The 20,897-nt window shown below is 44.3% G+C and overlaps 1 protein-coding gene across 3 annotated transcripts in view; it reads left to right on the forward strand.

Annotated features, from left to right (window-relative positions):
- SYTL5 (synaptotagmin like 5) overlaps window positions 1–20,897 on the forward strand; it is a 226,929-nt gene that overhangs the window by 140,163 nt on the left and 65,869 nt on the right. For all 3 annotated transcript variants that reach the window (XM_030202323.1, XM_030202325.1, XM_030202324.1), the window contains exons 7-9: window positions 6,409–6,571; window positions 11,232–11,361; window positions 20,452–20,558. In XM_030202323.1, the coding sequence (XP_030058183.1) occupies window positions 6,409–6,571; window positions 11,232–11,361; window positions 20,452–20,558 (400 nt within the window). The remainder of the gene's footprint in view (window positions 1–6,408; window positions 6,572–11,231; window positions 11,362–20,451; window positions 20,559–20,897) is intronic.

The raw sequence follows: 20,897 nt of genomic DNA on the forward strand, positions 1-20,897 counted from the left end.
ATTTGACGCACATAGACCATTACCGCCTGGTTACCACATTAGAGCTTACCGCTAGGTCAATGGCTTGCGGTAAAGTCTCAGACCTCAGATGTGCAGCAATTTTCATTTTGCCACACGTCCATTTTCAGCAAAAATTTGAAAAGACATTTTTTTTGGCAGGTGCACTGAAAAATGATTCTGCGTGCGCCCAAAATACATGCCTACATTAGCGCCGGCCATTTTTCAGCGCACCTTAGTAAAAGGACCCCATATTGTCATCCTTACTGTATTGCAGTCATCTGCTCAAAAATCTTTCAAGAACTTTATTCAGTACCATCTTATACTGATGCTTCACAACAATTTCGAACAGCGAGCTCAATATAGTTATTTTGCATCGAGTACGAGAAGCCAAAAAGGACTTATCTTAAAAAATGCAGCGGCACCAAATTCAAAAACTTTCGATGGTGGCCAGCATTTCGACTAACTGCGTCAGGGAAGATTTTTTTTTTTTGCATCAAATTTGAAAAAGACGCTGAGGTTAACTTCTGAGAGTATCAGCGTTCAAAGGCCATGTTGGGTGCATCTGTTTATACCTGGGAGTCAAAAGTGGTAAATTCATTTGAATTCATTTCTGAGCTTATAAACCGCCAATATTCCCTGTTTTATGGTTCAGTGCGGTTTGGACATGCGACAATCCATTTTCAGCACGCCTACAGTAAATTTATATATGCAAATTGGCATATATCTGTAAATAGTGATTCATGAGAAAAAGGCATGATAAAGGGGATGGGGTGACTTCCCTATGAGGAAAGGCTAAAGCGGCTAAGGCTCTTCAGCTTGGACAAAAGATGGCTGAGGGGGAAGATATGAGAGAGGTCTATAAAATAATGAGTGGAGTGGAACGGGTAGACGTGAATCGCTTGTTTACTCCTTCCAAAAATACTTGGACTAGGGGGCACACAGTGAAGCTAGAAAGTAGTACATTTAAAACGAATCTGAGAAAATGTTTCTTCGCTGAACGTGTAATTAAACTCTGGAATTCGTTGCCAGAGAATGTAGTTAACATGGTTAGCTTAGCGGGGTTTAAAAAAGGTTTGGCTGTCTTCCTAAAGGAAAAGTTTATAGACCATTATTAAAATGGACTTGGAGAAAATCCACAGCTTATTTCTAGAATAAGCAGCATAAAATGTATTGTACTGTTTTGAGATCTTGCCAGGTTCTTGTGACCTGGATTGGCCACTGTTGGAAACAGGATGCTGGGCTTGATGAACCTTTGGTCTGTCCCAGTATGGCAATACGTATGTACATAACGTGTAGCGCCGATTCCCGTGTCAGACCTATGCCTGTTGAAACCTGGTGTAAAGTTAGGTGCACTTACCTGGTATTCTGTAACTACACGCATAACTTTTCAGAGCATCCCTGACACGCCCATGCCCCTCCCATCGACATGCCTCCTTTGGGAAAGAAACACGCTACGGGAATTACACACCCAGTCTCATAGAGTAGCACGGAGCCAGATACGTGCGCAAATTTTAATGAGTGCCAGTTAATTTCTATAGTTAGTTGTTGTCACCTAATCATTGATTCTTAAGAGCTCGTTAAGAAATTAATTTGCATGCACGTCTCTGCAGCGCGCCCAAGTTTGGGCACAATGCATAGAATCCGGGGGTTAGTACATATATAACATAAGTAATGCCACACTGGGAAAAGACCAAGGGTCCATCGAGCCCAGCATCCTGTCCACGACAGCGGCCAATCCAGGCCAAGGGCACCTGGCAAGCTTCCCAAACGCACAAACATTCTATATATGTTATTCCTGCAATTGTGGATTTTTCCCAAGTCCATTTAGTAGCGGTTTATGGACTTGTCCTTTAGGAAACCGTCTAACCCCTTTTTAAACTCTACCAAGCCAACCGCCTTCACCACGTTTTCCGGCAATGAATTCCAGAGTTTAATTATGCATTGGGTGAAGAAAAAGGTTCTCCGATTTGTTTTAAATTTACTACACTGTAGTTTCATCGCATGCCCCCTAGTCCTAGTACTTTTGGAAAGCGTGAACAGACGCTTCACATCCACCTGTTCCACTCCACTCATTATTTTATATACCTCTATCATGTCTCCCCTCAGCCGTCTCTTCTCCAAGCTGAAAAGCCCTAGCCTCCTTAGTCTTTCTTCATAGGGAAGTCATCCCATCCCCGCTATCATTTTAGTCGCCCTTCACGGCACTTTTTCCAATTCTACTATATCTTTCTTGAGATGCGGTGACCAGAATTGAACACAATACTCAAGGTGCGGTCGCACCATGGAGCGATTATAACATCCTCACACCTGTTTTCCACACCTTTCCTAATAATACCCAACATTCTATTCGCTTTCCTAGCCGCAGCAGCACACTGAGCAGAAGGTTTCAGTGTATTATTGATAACGACACCCAGATCCCTTTCTTGGTCCGTAACTCCTAAACCTGGAACCTTGCATGACGTAGCTATAATTCAGGTTCTTTTTTCCCACATACGCATAAGTGCTAGAAATTGCCTTGACTTGTTCATGTCCCTCCGTTGTTCACACCCTTTAGCAGTTAGGATTTACACGCTAAGGTTATAGAATTGTAACTAAGTGCAGTTATATGCTGACTGCAGACTTCAGCCAGTTATTGGTAGGTAGTGTCAATTAGCACCTAATTTATCAATTTTGTTAACTCCTGTAACTAGCACAATTCTATAGCCTATGCATGCAATTTTGAGTTCTAGCCCCCCCCCCCCCGGATTCTCTATAGCGCGCCTAGAGATCTGCGCCAAAATCCAAGCATATTTTGTAAGAGCACACATAAGTTAATTGGCTTAAGCCAATCGGTGTTAACAGCACTTAATAATGAGCACTAATTAGCAATAATTAGAATTTAAGCGCACAACTCCCTAAGCATATTCTACATCACACTGCACCTGAATTCTAATGTTCACAATCAAAAAGGGGCGGGGAAATGGACGTTCTGAAATTTCCATGTGTAGATATAGAATATGGCCCAGTGCGCCTAAATCTACGCTACATTTTCATTGGTGTAAATGGAGGCGCTTAGTCTGCACTGTTTTCCGTGTGTTTTGTTTTTAGTTTAATAAATGTTTATTAATTTTATGTTTTACATAACAAGGAAAAGACTCGTATAATTACAACCAAAACCATAACAGTTTTATAACAGATGTCAGTATCTCAACAATGTGGAGAAGTATAAACATGTTATTCAATCAAGAGAGAAAGAGAGACGGTGTTACTATATGCAGTTAAAGTAGAAAAAAGTAGTAAGCAATTTGTTTATATGTTTACTCCTGTTGTAAGATGGGAAATACAGATACAAAGTTTTGGTCCACTTAGAACACTCCCCCTCAATTTCTTAGCATCCCAACTCTCTAGCTATAAATATTAGCTTAATGAAATCACCATTTACACATGTAACATAGTAAATGACAACAGATAAAGACCTGAACGGTCCATCCAGTCTGCCCAACAAAATAAACTCATTTTACATGGTATGTGATACTTTATATGTGTATCTGAGTTTGATTTGTCCCTGCCTTTCTCAGGGCACAGACCGTACAAGTCCGCCCTGCACCAGTTTTATTCTCCAAATACCGGCGTCGCCACCCAATCTCCGCTAAGATTCCATGGATCCATTCCTTCTACACAGGATTCCTTTGTGTTTATCCCATGCAGGTTTGAATTCCATTACCATTTTCATCTCCACCACCTCCCGCAGGAGGGCATTCCAAGTATCCACCACCCTTTCCATGAAACAATACTTCCTGACATTACACCTGAGTCTGCCTCCCCTCAACCTCAATTCATGTCCTCTAGTTCTACTGTCTTTCTGTCTCCAGAAAAGGTTTGTTTGTGGATTAATACCTTTCAAATATTTGAACGCCTGTATCATGTCACACCTGTTTCTCCTTTCCTCCAAGGTATACATGTTCAGGTCAGCAAGTCTCTCCTCCTACAGTTTGCAACGCAAAACCCATACCATTTTTGTAGCTTTTCTTTGTACCGCTTCCAGTCTTTTAACATCTTTAGCAAGATACGGCCTCCAAAACTGAACACAATACTCCAAGTGGGGCCTCACCAATGACTTGTAGAGGGGCATCAACACCTCCTTTCTTCTGCTGGTTATACCCCTCTCTATGCAGCCTAGCATCCTTCTAGCCACGGCCATCGCCTTGTCACGTTGTTTCTTCACCTTCAGATCCTCCGACACCAACACCCCAAGGTCTCTCTCCTGAGTCGAACTTGCTAATCTCTCCTCTTCTATGTAACCTCTCGACTTACAGAAATGGTTTTAAAATGAGCTCCTGCTAAATTTAGGGACCCATCTTTACATCCTACCACTGTCAGAAAGATCAGCAGTCGCTGAACATCGTAACAGTTAACTTCTATCTCTACTTTTTAATGTTCTTCTATCCCTAATTCTCCAAGATCAAGTCACTGATTAAGGCAATTTTTAGTCTCCTGGTGGATGCTCTGTACCTTTTATTTATTTATTTGCTGCATTTGTACCCCACATTTTCCCACCTATTTACAGGCTCAATGTGGCTTACACTATGTTGCAAAAGGTATAATCGTAAACAGAGTAAGAGGTATGGTCTAATTTAACATATTACTATGTAAGAAATTAGGTAGATAGGTCAGTAGAATTATTTACATAACACAAAATAAAACAGGTAAGATATAATGACCAACAGTGATAATGTGATTAACATAATCAAATTAGAAGGGATCAGTATTAGTTGGTTTAGATGTAGAATGGAATCAAGTCATTAAGGAGGATTCTTATTGTAAGTCTCTTCGAACAGGTGCGTCTTCAATAACTTCCGGAAGGTTGTCAAGTCAATCGTTGTTTTTATAGCATTCAGTAGTTGATTCCATGATTTTGTGCAGAGGTATGTGAAGGCTGATGCGTGTAGTGATTTTGTATTTGAGTCCTCTACAATTGGGGTAGTGGAGGTTTAAAAAGGTACGTGATGAACCTTTGAGACACCAAAAGTGCTCTACAGAGAAGGCGGGATTGCAGTTTTGACACCTTTGAGTTAAGAGGTTCCTGGGACATTTTACATATGACAAAGTAGTGAAAAGTGTAAGGAAGACGTTGCTTTAATCTAGGGATTTGGAAGTGGTCTATCTGGCTCTCTCACTGTGATTTCTAAAGTATGTATCTTCATGTTGATTCAAATCTTCTGTAGCAAAGAGAGGGAGCAAAGTACAAACAAAAGCCCAAAAGCAAAACAAAAACAGTACCAGGGGCCTTCAAGAAGAGGGGAAAAATAAAACCTTTAATACATGTCTGACTTAATAGACCCTACCACCCAGAAACCCTAAAAAATCATCCCGAACTTTCCCCAACCTCCACTTCCCTAATTGCAAAGGCATAAAATACAAAATGCTGCACGCATCAACCTTCTCTTATATGAGCACGCAATTCTGGAACAAACTACCACGAAACCTGAGAACGAACTATGAACTTACCGACTTCCGCAAACTATTAAAGACTCATCTCTTTGAAAAAAAATCTATCGAAAAGATCAAAACACATAAAGTCCGCACACACTGTTAACAATGCATCAATACATTCTCCTCTATACTATTATCCCCCGTAACTTTAACACATTTAAATCTCAATTTTACAGGTAAAAATATATTAAGCCAGAATGTTCTACTGCTAATGTTTTGTTGCCCTATCAGTATCCGTTGTTCTTCTATTGTTCAGTCGTTCTTCTCCATTGTTTTATTCCCCTTAACGATACTTGAACTTTGTTTTAACTTAACTCCTCACAATGTAACCATAATTCTGTTGTAACAAATTGTACTTCCATCATCACACTGTATTGTTAGCCACACTGAGCCCACAAATAGGTGGGAAAATGTGGGATACAAATGCAATAAAATAAAAATAAATAAATAAAATAAATGTGCTTTGGATGGACCCAACACGGTCCGCGTTTCGGCGCCCGGCACCTGCGTCAGGGGTCGCGAAGTCTAGCAGAGTGAGTACAGCTGTATTTTATAATACAGAGCATGTGCTGGAAGCAATATGCTTCACCACCTCGCTGTCCCTTCGCGTGAGGTCAAGCCAAGATATACTCTCGTGCGCAAACTACCGTGTCGGGTCCATCCAAGGATTGTCTTATCTAAACACATGATTAAAGGTTTTAGTTTTTCCCCTCTTCTTGAAGGCCCCTGGTACTTTTTTGTTTTGCTTTTTGGATTCAAATCTTCTAACACAGCTCCTGCACTTTCGGTGGAAAAGCTGACAATAAATGAATGAATGAATGATGATGACATAAGATTACTGTACTTTCAGAGCAACAATTGCATGTCAGGATAACCCAACTATTTTAGGAGACTGCAACAAGTGTGGTAATTCTTTTTTTTTTTTTTTTTTCTCAGGATCAGTGTCCATTCAATGGATATCACTGACCCCAAGGCTTCCTCTGAGGGCCACAAGTCGTCGTCATCACAGCTGGTGAACCGAAGTGGCACCTCCACGCCTGTCCCCTCGTGGTCCCCAGCACTGAGTGCACGGAGCACTGCATCCAACTATAGCCAAGGGGTGAGTCAGGACGTTGGAGCCTTTTGGCTACCAAATCCCCTGAAGGTCAGCTGTTCTGGTAGCATAGCTTTTCTGAGGAGGCTGCATACCAAACAAATCAAAATTAATTACGTTACAACCTATCGGAAAAGGCTGGCCTGCCTACCATGGACGTGATACTCTGTAAGCTGGTATTCTAAATCTTAAGAATGAGCAAACTAAAGGATACTGATACTTTGTACTGTAATCTAATATAATCCTTAGTATATTACAAAGCTTGTATCTTTGTTAGATTTTCTCTTGGAGGAAAAGCCTCACGTATCATGATGTATCTCCGAGATTCACAGTTATACTGTCAGTTCTTCACGGAGTACGCACTGCATCATTGGCATAAAAACCTCCCATGTATTAATTTTAATTAGTTATGTCATCAATTCTAGCTGCTCTAATACACAGTCAAGTACATCGTTTAAATGGTTTGACTTATCTGAGCAGTCATTCAGTTGCAGGGCCGCCGAGAGACTGAGCCGGGCCCGGGGCCACCGCCGCCCCCCAATCCCTACCACTGTCGCCTCCCTCTCCTGCTCTCAGGCCGCTGGCGCTATAGTCCCCGGTCTCCACCCGCCCGCCCCCGTCCCCGTCGATAGCCCCCCTCCGTCCGCCACCATGACCGGACCCCCTGCATTCAAATCGGCAGCGCCTCACCTCCATGTGAAAGCGGCGGATCCGCCTCCCTTTGGGCCTTCCCTCACTGTGTCCCACCCTCGTCACTTCTTGTTGCCGCGAGGGTGGGGCACAGTGAGGGAGGGCCCAAAGGGAGGCGATCTGCCCCCCTCACACGGAGGTGAGGTGCTGCCGATTTGAATTCAGGGGGCCCGGTCACGGGGGCGGACGGAGGGGGGCTATCGACGGAGCTGAGGGCAGGCAGGTGAGACCGGGGACTGCAGCACCGGCGGCCTGGGAGAAGGAGATAGACCCCAGCGACGGGCCCCCCTTGGAGGCACGGGCCCAGGGAATTTTGTCCCCCCTGCTCCCCCTCTCGGCGGCCCTGTGCAGTTATATGCTGTCCACGGCCAACTGTGGCCAGAGTTTCGGGTCCTTCTTCAGAGTCCGTGGATAAAGCTGCCGGCAAGCCAGCCCACCAGGGAGAAAAATCAGCAGCGATAGGATTGCTTATGAGGATTTGTATCTACATCAATGAAAAGAGACCCATCCATAAAGCAGCAAAGCGTTTAAAAATATGTTCCCCCTTCTGGAGGGCAGAGCCTCATGCTAGGGGTAAGGACTAGGACAACCACCCCATGAATTTTTGAATCTTTCCACCAATGCCAGGATGAGAGGAAAAAAAAAAACCTTTCCTGCTGACGCTGTTGGCCGCCTTCCTCCTCCTCTCTGGCGCACCATCTGCCCAATTTACTTCCGCACGCTTGAAGCTAATATCACGCATATCATTTGCGTAGTATTCACTTCAAGCATGAGGAAGCTATTTTGGGGTGCTGTTGAGCTTTGAGCATTGGTGCCTAGATATCTTTAAGCTGACTTTCCTCCCCAGTGTCTGGATGTTCAGTCCTAAATGTATTTATTTATTAGGATTTATTTACCGTCTTTTTGAAGGAATTCACTCAAGGCGGTGTACAGTAAGAATAAATCAAACATGAGCAACAGACAATTACAGCAGTAAAAATATTCAAATAACAATACAAAGTACAGCATAGAGGGGCATAATTGAACGAAAACGTCTATCTCCATGGGCGTTTATCTCCGAGAACAGGTCCGTGAAGGGGCGGACTGAACCGTATTTTCGAAAAAAATAGATGTCCATGTTTTATTCGACAATTTGTGAGCTGGGCGTTTTTGTTTTTCAGTGATAATGGAAAATGAAAGCGCCCAGCTCAAAAACGAATAAATCCAAGGCATTTGTTCGTGGGAGGGGCCAGGATTCGTAGTGCACTGGTCCCCCTCACATGCCAGGACACCAACCGGGCACCCTAGGGGGCACTTTTACAAAAACAAAAAAAAAAGGTAAAAGAGCTCCCAGGTGCATAGCACCCTTCCCTTGTGTGTTGAGCCCCCCAAATCCCCCTCAAAACCCACTGCCCACAAGTCTACACCATTACTATAGCCCTAAGGGGTGAAGGGGGGCACCTACATGTGGGTACAGTGGGTTTGGGGGGGTTGGACGACTAAGCATTAAACAGCACAATTGTAACAGGTAGGGGGGGGATGGGCCTGGGTCCACCTGCCTGAAGTCCACTGCACCCCCTAACAACTGCTCCAGGGACCTGCATACTGCTGCCAGGGAGGTGGGTATGACATTTGAGGGTGAAAATAAAAAGTTGTGAAACGGCATATTTTGTGGTGGGAGGGGGTTTGTGACCACTGGGGGAGTCAGGGGAGGTCATCCCTGATTCCCTCCAATGGTCATCTAGTCATTTAGGGCACTTTTTGGGGCCTTATTCGTGGAAAAACAGGGTCCAGGAAAAGTGCCCTAAATTCTCGGTAAAAACGCATATTTTTTTTCCATTATCGGCGAAAGGCGCCCATCTCTGATCGCCCGATAACCACGCCCCAGTTCCGCCTTCACCACGCCTTCGACACGCCCCCATCAACTTTGTCCGCATCCGCGATGGAGTGCAGTTGAAAACGTCCAAATTCGGCTTTCGATTATACCGCTTTATTTGTTTTTGTGAGATAAACGTCTATCTCCCGATTTGGGTCACAATATAGGCGTTTTTCTATTTCGATTATAAGCTGGATAGTATACTATTTACAATGTCAACACAATACGTAATAGAACGTTTTAATTGCTAGTGAAAGATTGTAAGCTCTCTTGAGCAGGGACTGTCCTTCCCCATGTTTAAACTTGTACAGCGCTGCGTAACCCTGGCAGCGCTATAGAAATGCTAAGTAGTAGTAGTAGTAGTAAAGCACAGATGGAACATATAGATAGGTCAGAGAGTAAGAAGAATTAGAAAGTAAGGTGACTGATTTAAAGGAAGTTGCACATGAGGTCAGGGAGGTGATTAAATATTATCTCAGCTAGGGTAGGAGTGGATAATATGCAATAGGGGAATTAATGCCTACTCCAGTGGAGTACAAAGTACCGTGATAACATTTGCACAGCTAATTAAAAAAAAACAAAGAGAGACCAAGAGAACAAGAAAATGTCATCTTTTCTTTACATTGTCCCACCTTCTGTTTGCCGAGCTGGCAAGTTACCCAGTTCCTGGAGGGAAACCTTTTAGTAAACAGATTAAGTTATCCATTTAAGCTAGGGCAGGTCCTGCTCAGACAAAGATAAGTAGATAACCCTGATTATCAGTGCTGTGTGACTTCAGCCCCACCCCTGGAACACTTCTCAGAATATTTCCTTCTAAACCGATAACTTTTGGCCATATACATGGATGACCAACTACAAGTTATTTCCCCCGCCCCCCCCAAAAAAGGAAGAACCTTTACGAGCAGATACCCATGGTAGAAGGGTAGAGGTGGATCGAAAACCTCCAGCGGTCAGGTATAGGTACAAATTATGCAATCACCAGTGGTTAATTCTGAAGTAAATCATTTTGATTGAGGGCCTCAGACTACTCCGTTCTGCGCTTCAAGTTAGAAGTGGTAATTTACTACAGAGGTCGGGAACCTCCGTCCTCAAGAGTTGCAAACCAGTTGGGATTTCGGGATATCACTAAGAGATTTTTTTTTGTTTGTGAAAGGTGGAACCTAGATTGTAGTAGAGGTAACTGCATCTGAGTAAATTGTAAGTAAATTAGAGGTGTACAGATGTGTCAGTAGCTATCAAAGGGTTAAACTGAACTTTGCCGCAAAAGACATAAGTTTGCTTTAAAAGTTTTCTGATACCCCCAAGGTTATGCTCTCTCATCCGTCCTCTCCCCTAGCTTTCAGCCGCTCACTTCAGAAACAAATTCAGTGTAGTCTACATCAGGGGCGTATCTGCGTGGGGCCTCAGGGGCCTGGGCCCCCGCAGATTTTGCCCTGGACCCCCCTACCGCCATCAACCCTCCCCCGCTGCCGTTCTTACTTTTGCTGGCGGGGGACCCCAACCCCCGCCAGCCGAGGTCTGCTTCCACCTGCCGCTGCCGTAAAAACTTCTTCTTCAGCCGGCGGGGGACCCCAAACCCCCGCCAGCCGCCCCGCGGTGTTTAAAATTCATCTTCGGCCTCCGTGGCCGTGCTGCTGTGATAGGCGCTGTTGAAATCCACTTCGGAGTCTGACATCGTTGTACGTTGTACGTGCTGCGACGTCAGACTCCGAAGTGGATTTCAACAGCGCCTATCACAGCAGCACGGCTACGGAGGCCGAAGATGAATTTTAAACACCGCGGGGCGGCTGGCGGGGGTTTGGGGTCCCCCGCCGGCTGAAGAAGAAGTTTTTACGGCAGCGGCAGGTGGAAGCAGACCTCGGCTGGCGGGGGTTGGGGTCCCCCGCCAGCAAAAGTAAGAACGGCAGCGGGGGAGGGTTGGCGGCGGGAGGGGGTTGGAGAGAGTCATTGGTGGCGGTGGGGGCTCGGCGGCGGCGGCGACGGGGGGGGGGGGCTAAAATGTGCCCCCTCCCTCTGGCTCTGGCCCCCCCTACCGCCGGAGTCCAGATACGCCCCTGGTCTACATCCATTTCTGCCACCAGAAAAGCGATGACAGCTTTGATTTTTTTTTTCCCTGGACAGGGTGCTGACTTTGAAAACGGAGCCCTCCAGCCTGCAGATGAAAGCGTCTCAAAAGACCTGATCAAAGGGCATAAAAGGAAAACGTCAGAAACCACTTCCGTGTCTGTCTCCAAGACTTCGATGTCATCAGGTACCAGCTTACCAGTTCTCTTCGTCCAGCTCTACCCCCACCCTAAGGCTTCACGTGCACATGTCGTACGCTTTGAAAATCAGAAGCAACATCTAAATGAGGAACTTTGTGTCGTTAATATAGTCCTTTATGTTGAGAGAAACGCACATATGTAATTATCTTTTTCAGAGACAGGGAAGCAGTAGAACTAGAGGTCATGAGTTGAGGTTGCAGGGTTGGAGACTTAGAGGGGCATAATCGAACGAAAACGTCTATCTCCATGGGCGTTTATCTCCAAGAGCGGGTCCGTGAAGGGGCGGACTGAACCGTATTTTCGAAAAAAAATAGACGTCCATGTTTTATTCGACAATTTGTGAGCTGGGCGTTTTTGTTTTTCAGTGATAATGGAAAATGAAAGCGCCCAGCTCAAAAACGAATAAATCCAAGGCATTTGTTCGTGGGAGGGGCCAGGAGTCGTAGTGCACTGGTCCCCCTCACATGCCAGGACACCAACCGGGCACCCTAGGGGGCACTTTTACAAAAACAAAAAAAAAGGTAAAAGAGCTCCCAGGTGCATAGCACCCTTCCCTTGTGTGTTGAGCCCCTCAAATCCCCCTCAAAACCCACTGCCCACAAGTCTACACCATTACTATAGCCCTAAGGGGTGAAGGGGGGCACCTACATGTGGGTTCAGTGGGTTTGGGGGGTTGGACGACTAATAAGCATTAAGCAGCACAATTGTAACAGGTAGGGTGGGGGATGGGCCTGGGTCCACCTGCCTGAAGTCCACTGCACCCCCTAACAACTGCTCCAGGGACCTGCATACTGCTGCCAGGGAGGTGGGTATAACATTTGAGGGTGAAAATAAAAAGTTGTGAAACATCATGTTTTGTGGTGGGAGGGGGTTAGTGACCACTGGGGGAGTCAGGGGAGGTCATCCCCGATTCCCTCCGATGGTCATCTGGTCATTTAGAGCACTTTTTTGGGACCTGTTCGTGTGAAAAAAGGGTCCAACAAAAGTGGCCTAAATGTTTGCTAAAAACGCCTTAATTTTTTCGATTATTGCCCTAACGCGTACATCTCTCCTCGGCCGATAACCACGCCCCAGTTCCACCTTCGCCACACCTTCGACACGCCCCCATCAACTTTGTCCGCATCCGCGACGGAGTGCAGTTGAAAACGTCCAAAATCGGCTTTCGATTATACCTATTCGTTTTTGTGAGATAAACGTCTATCTCCCGATTTGGGTCGAAATCTAGGCGTTTTTCTCTTTCGATTATAAGGTGGTTAGAAGCAATGTCAGGCTAAAATAAAAAAAAAATGGAATGCAATTAAAGCAAAACTTCAATGATCTCATAGTACCATAGTAGATGACGGCAGAAAAAGACCTGTACGGTCCATCCAGTCTGCCCAACAAGATAAACTCATATGTGTATACCTTACCTTGATTTGTACCTGCCTTTTTCAGGGCACAGACCGTACAAGTCTGCCCAGCAGTATTTCCCGCCTCCCAATTTCTAGTTGGAGTGAGCGTTGACGGCAGCTTCAGAGGTTGAGAAATAAGACCAATGCCGGGCAGACTTCTACAGTCTGGGTCCCGTAAATGGCCAAAACGGGTCAGGATCAAGGCTGGAGTGGGCTTTGACAGCAGCTCCAGTAGTTGGAAATTAATACTGATACCGAGTAGACTTTTACAGTCTGTGCCCCAAAAGAGAGCGATTAAATATATCAGTGTTTAATCATGGACCTTGCAGGTCTTTATCTGTCGACATTTGCTGTGTCACTTTGAATACGTTCTTGCTCACTCTGAAAATAGTTGGCAAGAGTTGTATCATTGATGTATTGGGATTTGCTATATTATCTCATTCCTGGGCTGTTGATCATGAATTGAAATTTTTGACTGCATCAGGTTTGGCTTTGCAAACCCAAACACAACGATTGCCTTTAGTGCTCTTAGATTGATGTAGGATACTTAGGAGATGAACACAGCACCAGATCCATATAAGTGGAGCAGACATAAGTACATAAGTAATGCCACACTGGGAAAAGACCAAGGGTCCATCGAGCCCAGCATCCTGTCCATGACAGCGGCCAATCCTGGCAAGCTTCCCAAATGTACAAACATTCTATACAATCAAGCCATTGTGACATCACTAATGAGGTTGGCTCTTATTGGTGGAATGAGCCACTATGACATCACAATAGGTTAAATCACTGCTCTATGTAATAAAAGTGAGCCAAGTAGAGGACATAAGTACATAAGTAATGCCACACTGGGAAAAGACCAAGGGTCCATCGAGCCCAGCATCCTGTCCACGACAGCGGCCAATCCAGGCCAAGGGTACCTGGCGAGCTTCCCAAACGTAGAAACATTCTATACGTTATTCCTGGAATTGTGGATTTTTCCCAAGTCCATTTAGTAGTGGTTTATGGACTTGTCCTTTAGGAAACTGTCCAACCCCTTTTTAAACTCTGCTAAGCTAACCGCCTTCACCACATTTTCCGGCAATGAATTCCAGAGTTTAATTACACGTTGGGTGAAGAAAAATTTTCTCCGATTTGTTTTAAATTTACTACACTGTAGTTTAATCGCATGCCCGCTAGTCCTAGTATTTTTGGAAAGCGTGAACAGACGCTTCACATCCACCCTGTTCCATTCCACTCATTATTTTATATACCTCTATCATGTCTCCCCTCAGCCGTCTCTTCTCCAAGCTGTATAGCCCTAGCCTCCTTAGTCTTTCTTCATAGAGAAGTCGTCCCATCCCCGCTATCATTTTCATCGCCCTTCGCTGCACCTTTTCCAATTTCATTATATCTTTCTTGAGATGCGGCGACCAGAATTGAACACAATACTCATGGTGCGGTCGCACCATGGAGCGATATAACAGCATTATAACATCCTCACACCTGTTTTCATACCTTTATGCACTTTTTTTTTCTTTGTCTCCAAGTACTATCAAGTGGTCACTCCATGGTGTGACCGCACCTAGAATATTGTGTGCAGTTTTGGTTACCACGTCTCAGAAAAGATATAACAAAATTAGAAAAGGTAGAGAGAAGGATGAAGGGTGACGAAAATGATAAAGGGGATGGGATGACTTCTCTGCGAGGAAAGGCTAATGGGGCTAGTGCTCTTCAGCTTGGAGAAGAGACAGCTGAGGGGGGGGGGGGAGATATGATAGAGATCTATAAAATACTGAGTGGAGTGGAACGGGTAGACATAAATCACTTGTTTACTCTTTCCAAAAAGATGGCATGTAATGAAGCTACTAAGTAATAGATTTAAAACAAATCAGAGAAAATATTTCTTTACTCAACATGTAATCAAACTCTGGAATTCGTTACCAAAGCAATTAGCCTAACAAGGTTTAAAAAAAAAAAGTTTGGACAAGTTCCTAAAAGAAAAGTCCATAAACCATTATTAAGACGGACTTGAGAAAATACTTCTTATTCCTGGGGTAAGCAGCATAAAATGTATTTTATTCTTTTGGAATCTTGCCATGTGTTTCTGACCTGGATTGGCCACTGTTTATTTATTTATTGCATTTGTATCCCACATTTTCCCACACATTTGTAGGTTCAATGTGGCTTACATTGCTCAGTCGTGGGGTCGCCACGACAGAATGGCACATACAGTTATAATTTCATAAGAATATGGGAAACATAGTATATAAAACCATCATGTATAAAGATATCAATGTCGGATCAATAGGTAAACACGGCAGTGTATTAACGTTCAAATGATGGATCGTTATGGTATATTCTTTTAAAGAGGTGGGTCTTCAAGGATTTCCGAAAGTTGAATTGGTCGTGAATTTTTTTCAAAGCAGTTGGTAGTACATTCCATAGCTGTGTACCTATGTAGGAGAAGCTGGATGCATGTGTCAGTTGGAAACAGAATACTGGATTTGATCTTCCTTCTGTTTGTCCCAGAATGGCAATGCTTATGACATAACCCGGATTGGTCTGATAGGGCTGAAGGAAAAGAAATTAACATATAAATTTAAATTTCACTTTATGTGGATAAAAGGGTATTTGAAAACGATTGTTTCATGTTGTGCATGCATTTACCTGTGTTCTGTGGAGGTGTGTTTTCAAGATGTGCACGTTTTAATCAGACAAAATTACTCGCAGAAAACATAGGTGCCAATCTCTGTGGCTTTTTTTCCTTAGGCGATTCTCAAAGTGAACGTGCAGGCAATACTTTCACTATGGAAATTATTGCAAAAGCTGCAGGTAAAAATTAACTTGTGAACATTGCAGCAGCCAGGGAGCAGTTTGAAAATTGCCTTATTTCACACAACAGGAGGGGAAAACCTGAATGTACACAGCCAAGCTTCCACTGTGGGGATAAAGCTGCACGACTGTATATGTCAGCTACTCCAGCCTGGAGCATCATGGGAGAGCTCTTCCGCTTAATTGATCTGATTTTCATTAGAATGTGAGAAGCAAGTCTGTCGCACTTTCAAGCCGAAGCTCGTATTTGTCTCCCACACCGCCTACCCTATCTGTATTCTGTTTGCTGTGCCTGTATCACCCTCGGCTTTCTCCGTTTTGATAGTTTTTGGCATGTTTATTTCTGGCTTTGCAGACATGGATACTTACAGTTAGTTTACTTGACTGTTTTCTTTTTTTATTCGATATATATAAAAATATGGAATACCTGCATTTCTGTGCATAACTGCCATTAATTGGGTGTGAGGATTTACACTAGTCTTTAAGAACATAAGAATAGTCATAGTGGGTCAGACCAATGGTCCATCTAGCCCAGTATCCTGCTTCCAACAGTGGCCATTCTCATAGGAGTCGACTTTTCAAAATGATTGGGGGTGCTGAATTTTTTTTTTTTTTTTTTTTTACAGGTGGTGCATTCCCTCCCTCTCCCTCTGAGTTCCAGGCCCCTCCTCCTCCCTCCCTCCAAATTCCAGGGCCCCCCCACCCGTCTGTCCGTCCCTCCCTGCCTCCGAGTTCCAGGGGCCCCCCGCCCCTCCATCCCTCTGTCCGTCCAAATTTTAAAAGCCATCTTCTTACCTCGTCGGGGTGTTACGGTGACAGCTGCACGCAGTGAAAAGCGTGCAGGCTCGTGCTTCAGTCTTCCCTTGTCTGTCTCTCAGCTCTGGTCCCGCCCTCATTTCTTGTTTCCGCAAGGGCGGGACCAGAGCTGAGAGACAGACGAGGGAAGGCTGAAGCGCGAGCCTGCACGCTTTTCACTGCGTGCAGCCGCCGCCGTAACACCCCGACGAGGTAAGAAGATGACTTTTAAAATTTGGACGGACAGAGGGATGGAGGGGCGGGGAGGGGCCCTGGAACTCAGAGGGAGGGAGGGACGGACGGCCCTTGAACTCGGAGGGAGGGACTTTTAAAATTCTGGGCTGGAAGGGAACTTCCGTCGGTGAAATATTGGGGATGCTCAAGCACATCTATTATGTTACTATGTATGTTACCCACAGCACCCACGGAGTCGGCGCCTATGGCCATTCGTGGTCACAAGTACCTGGCAGAAACCCAATTAGTAGCAACATTCCATGCTACCAATCCCGGGACAAGCAGTGGCTTCCTCCATGTTCATCTCAGTAACGACTATGGACTTTTCCTCCAGGAACTTGTCCAAACCTTTGTTAAACCCAGATACATTAACCATTGTTACCACATTCTCCGACAGACAGTTTCAGAGCTTAACTATTCTTTGAGTGAAAAAATATTTTCTCCTATTTGTTTTAAAAGTATTTCCATGTAATTTCATTGAGTGTCCCCTGGTCTTTGAACTTTTTGAAAGAGTGAAAACTTGGTTCATTTCTACCTGTTCTACACCTCAATCTTATCCCCTATCAGCCGTCTCTTTTCAAAGCTGAAGAGCCCTAACCTCTTTAGTCTTTCCTCATATGGGAAGAGTTCCATCCCCTTTATCATTTTGGTTGCATCTTTTCTAATTCCACTAGGTCTTTTTTGAGATATGGCAACCAGAATTCAACACTGTACTAAAGTGAGGTTGCACCATGGAGAGGAACAGGGGCATTAGAATATTTTTGGTCTTATTTTGCATCCCTTTCCTAATAATTCCTAGTATCCTGTTTGCTTTTTTTGGCCACTGCCATACAGTGGGCAGACGATTTCAGTGTATTATCTACAATGAGAACTAGATCTTTTTCTTAAGTGCTGACTCCTAAGGTGGACCCTAGCGTCAGGTAACTAGGATTTGGATTATTCTTCCCAATGTGCATCACTTTGCATTTGTCCACATTATATTTCATCTGCCATTTGTATCCCCAGTCTTCCAGTTTCCTAATGTCTTCCTGCAATTTTTCACAATCCACATGTGTTTTGAAAACTTTTGAATAGTTTTGTGTCACCTGCAAATTAAATCATCTCGCTTGTCGTTTCGTTTTCCAGATCATTTATAAATATGTTAAATAGCATTGGTCCCAGTACAGATCCCTGTGGCACTCCACTATTCACCCTCCTCCATTCAGAAAAATGCCCATTTAACCCTACCCCTCTGTTTTCTGTCCAATAACCAATTTCTAATCCAGAGAAGGACATTGCCTCCTATCCCATGATTTTTTTAATTCCCTTAGGAGTCTCTCACGAGGAACTTCGTGAAAAGCATTCTGAAAATCTAGATATGCTACGTCAACCAGCTCACCTTCATCCATATGTTTGTTCATGCCTTCAAAGAAATGAAGGAAATTGGTGAGGGAAGACATCCCTTGGCTGAACCCATGCGGACTCTATCCCATTAAACCATGTTTATTTATGTGCTCCATGATTTTATTCTTTATAATAGTTTCCGCTATTTGCCCCAGCGCTGAAGTCAAGCTTACCGGTCTGTAACTTCCCAGATCACCATTGACAGGTGTAATGCTCGTACCCAAAGTTAGGTGCAAAATGCACTGTAAGCTATTATCCTATAAAGACTATTTTGCGCAGAGCGCCTTTAGAGTGCAATAGGTTAGTGCAGGTCATTCCAGCGTCTCTCTGACTTTGGGTGCCATTTTGATTCGTCCCCTATGGTCTAGATTCTACATATGATGCCTAAAAATTCTATAAGCTGCATTTAAGTTAGGTGCGCAGGAGTCGCACGTAAATTTAGGCATCACCATTTGCACCCACAAAAATGTGGCGCAAACGCCCACACCCAAACACGCAAATAGCCCCAATATTATTTGTACCTGGGGCAATGGAGGGCTAAGTGACTTGCCCAGAGTCACAAGAAGCTGCCTGTGCCTGCAGTGGGAATCGAACCCAGTTCCCCAGAACCAAAGTCCACCACTCTAACCACTAGGCCACTCCTCCACTCCCCATATAATTATACACATAATTGAAAATCATGCCCCTGATCTGCCCCGAAATGTCTGTGATCTTCCCATTTCCTTGCCCCTTTTTTTGGCCCGCGAATAAAATCTAGATGCAAATCCCATGCTTAAATTTACATGCGTAGATGCCAATTAAATCTAATTAGTGCCAATAATTGTTAAAAAGCCAATTATTGGCACTAATTGGCTCGCTATTCAATTAAATGTGCCCAAATTTGTGTGCATAATTTTTTGTCCTATACTCCTTAATTCTATAAATATTTAATGCAGTTGCCATTGCCACAGCTGTCCGCCAGGCATAAAATTAAGTGCTCGTTAACGCCATTAATTAGCACCTAATTGGCCAATTAGCGTACGCACAGATCTGTGATCCACACCCAACTTTGGGCGACCTATTTATCCCCCGCCAGGGCACAAAGAACAAGATGTGCAACTGTCTCGTGATGCACTTCCCTGTTTTTCAACAAATAGGGCTGAGATCCGCTGCCTTAAATTCTGAAACCCTGTTGTCAGAAAATGTTCTGTCAGCCACGAGTTGGTTTTTCCACCACTAAGCAGCCGATGCTCAGAAGTAAACGCAGGCGTTAGAGGCCTTTAGCGTCCGCGTTTACTAGCGCAATGCTGAGAGCCGACGAGTGCGTGAACCAACCAGCTCGCCGGTTCACAGCACGAAGAGCGTGCTAATATATTCAAAAGCATGCTGATGAGGTCATTTCCTGTTCCTCTCATATTCTCAGAGGACAGTGCGCCAAACAAGGGTGCCCTTAACGCCAGAAACCCTACGCCAGCTCGGAGCTGGCATTAGGATGTTGTGCCCATCCGGTACTGGACCTCTGCTATTCCTGCCTGCAACTGCGCCTGACAGGACCAGCGAGCAGGGACTGGAGCTGTTGTGTGAGCCTGTCATCTGTTCCACATTCCCACCCCCTCCCCTTTCACTTCTTCGCTCTGCTACCAGCTTGAACTGCGACTTATATCTGTCACCCTCAGTTTGCTAAGCTGCCTTTAAACAGATTTCTCTTGGGGAAGGCAGTTCTGCAAATGCAAATGTTCCTTTTTTAAAATGCACTACACGTGATCGATGTATTCTTCTGAATGGGTTTACTTTAATTTAAAATGTGGAAATAGATTGAAGGGCGGCTAAATGTCATACTAAATCTTGAGAGAGAAAACCTCTTTGGTCAGACTTTATAGATATATTAGTCCAGGCCGGGGATGAGCGTAAAGGTTTCGACTTTTTGCTTCTTGTAAAACATTAGCTCTGGCTTAAGAATCGGAGGGGATTTCAAAATAGATGTTCACGTTCATGCTTATAAGTGGGTAGTTCAACAAGGAATGTGTCATCCAGCTTGTCTGAATTTATTAAATTATCTGATGCATTATAGAGGGTTAGAGGATCAAGTGCAATGCTTCTGGTATCCTTGCTGAAGATAGAGAGAAAAATAATCCTAACTGAAATAAGAGGTGATAAGGGAAAAATTTTTTAAAAGCTTTTTTCACCCTGCACTGACCGTCTGTGCGCATGTCTGAGGCGCATTCCCTCTCCCTAACTTCCCAATGCTCAGCGCTAACAGTTCACATAAATTTGCATGCCATTAGCGTTGAGCATTGGAAAGTTCTTTTCCGGCGCTTTATTGGCGCTATTTTGGTACAGGCTCCGGAGTTTTGAGCGTCTGGGTCTAAGAGGCTGTGTAAGAACAAGTGAAAATGATCAGGAAAAGACACCCACACAAATAAGGTATGTTTGAATAGAGAACTAACGGATGACGGTTTTTCCATGCCCTTATCTTAACAGATCACAGTAGATCTGAACATGATTTGAGTGGGTCGTATTCCGAAGGGAAGGAGGATACCCTCAGCCTGAGAAGCAGGTCCATGCCTGGAGATTTAAACAAGGAACTGGTGAGCGAGCACTAACTTGTTTTATATTGGTACTTGAATTTATATAGTTAAATCGGCAGCTACAGCTAGAATAAATCTCTAGCTCAAAAAGCTTACATTTTGGAGGGTGAAAGATTTAAACACGCGTTCCCCTGTGCATGGGGCATGCGTGCTGGCATTTATGGTTTTTCAGAGCGTAAAAGCTGTTTTGCTTGCAGAAAGAGCCTTCTTATGAAATTACTCCACAGTATAGGCATGTATAAGTACATGGGGTGACAAGGCAATACATCTTTATTGATTAGATGCTTTATATCAGGGTTGTTCAATGTCGGTCCTCGAGGGCCGCAATAAGTTTTCAGG

Source organism: Microcaecilia unicolor, chromosome 4, assembly GCF_901765095.1.
Source record: "Microcaecilia unicolor chromosome 4, aMicUni1.1, whole genome shotgun sequence".
In the NCBI taxonomy this organism is placed as follows: domain Eukaryota; kingdom Metazoa; phylum Chordata; class Amphibia; order Gymnophiona; family Siphonopidae; genus Microcaecilia; species Microcaecilia unicolor.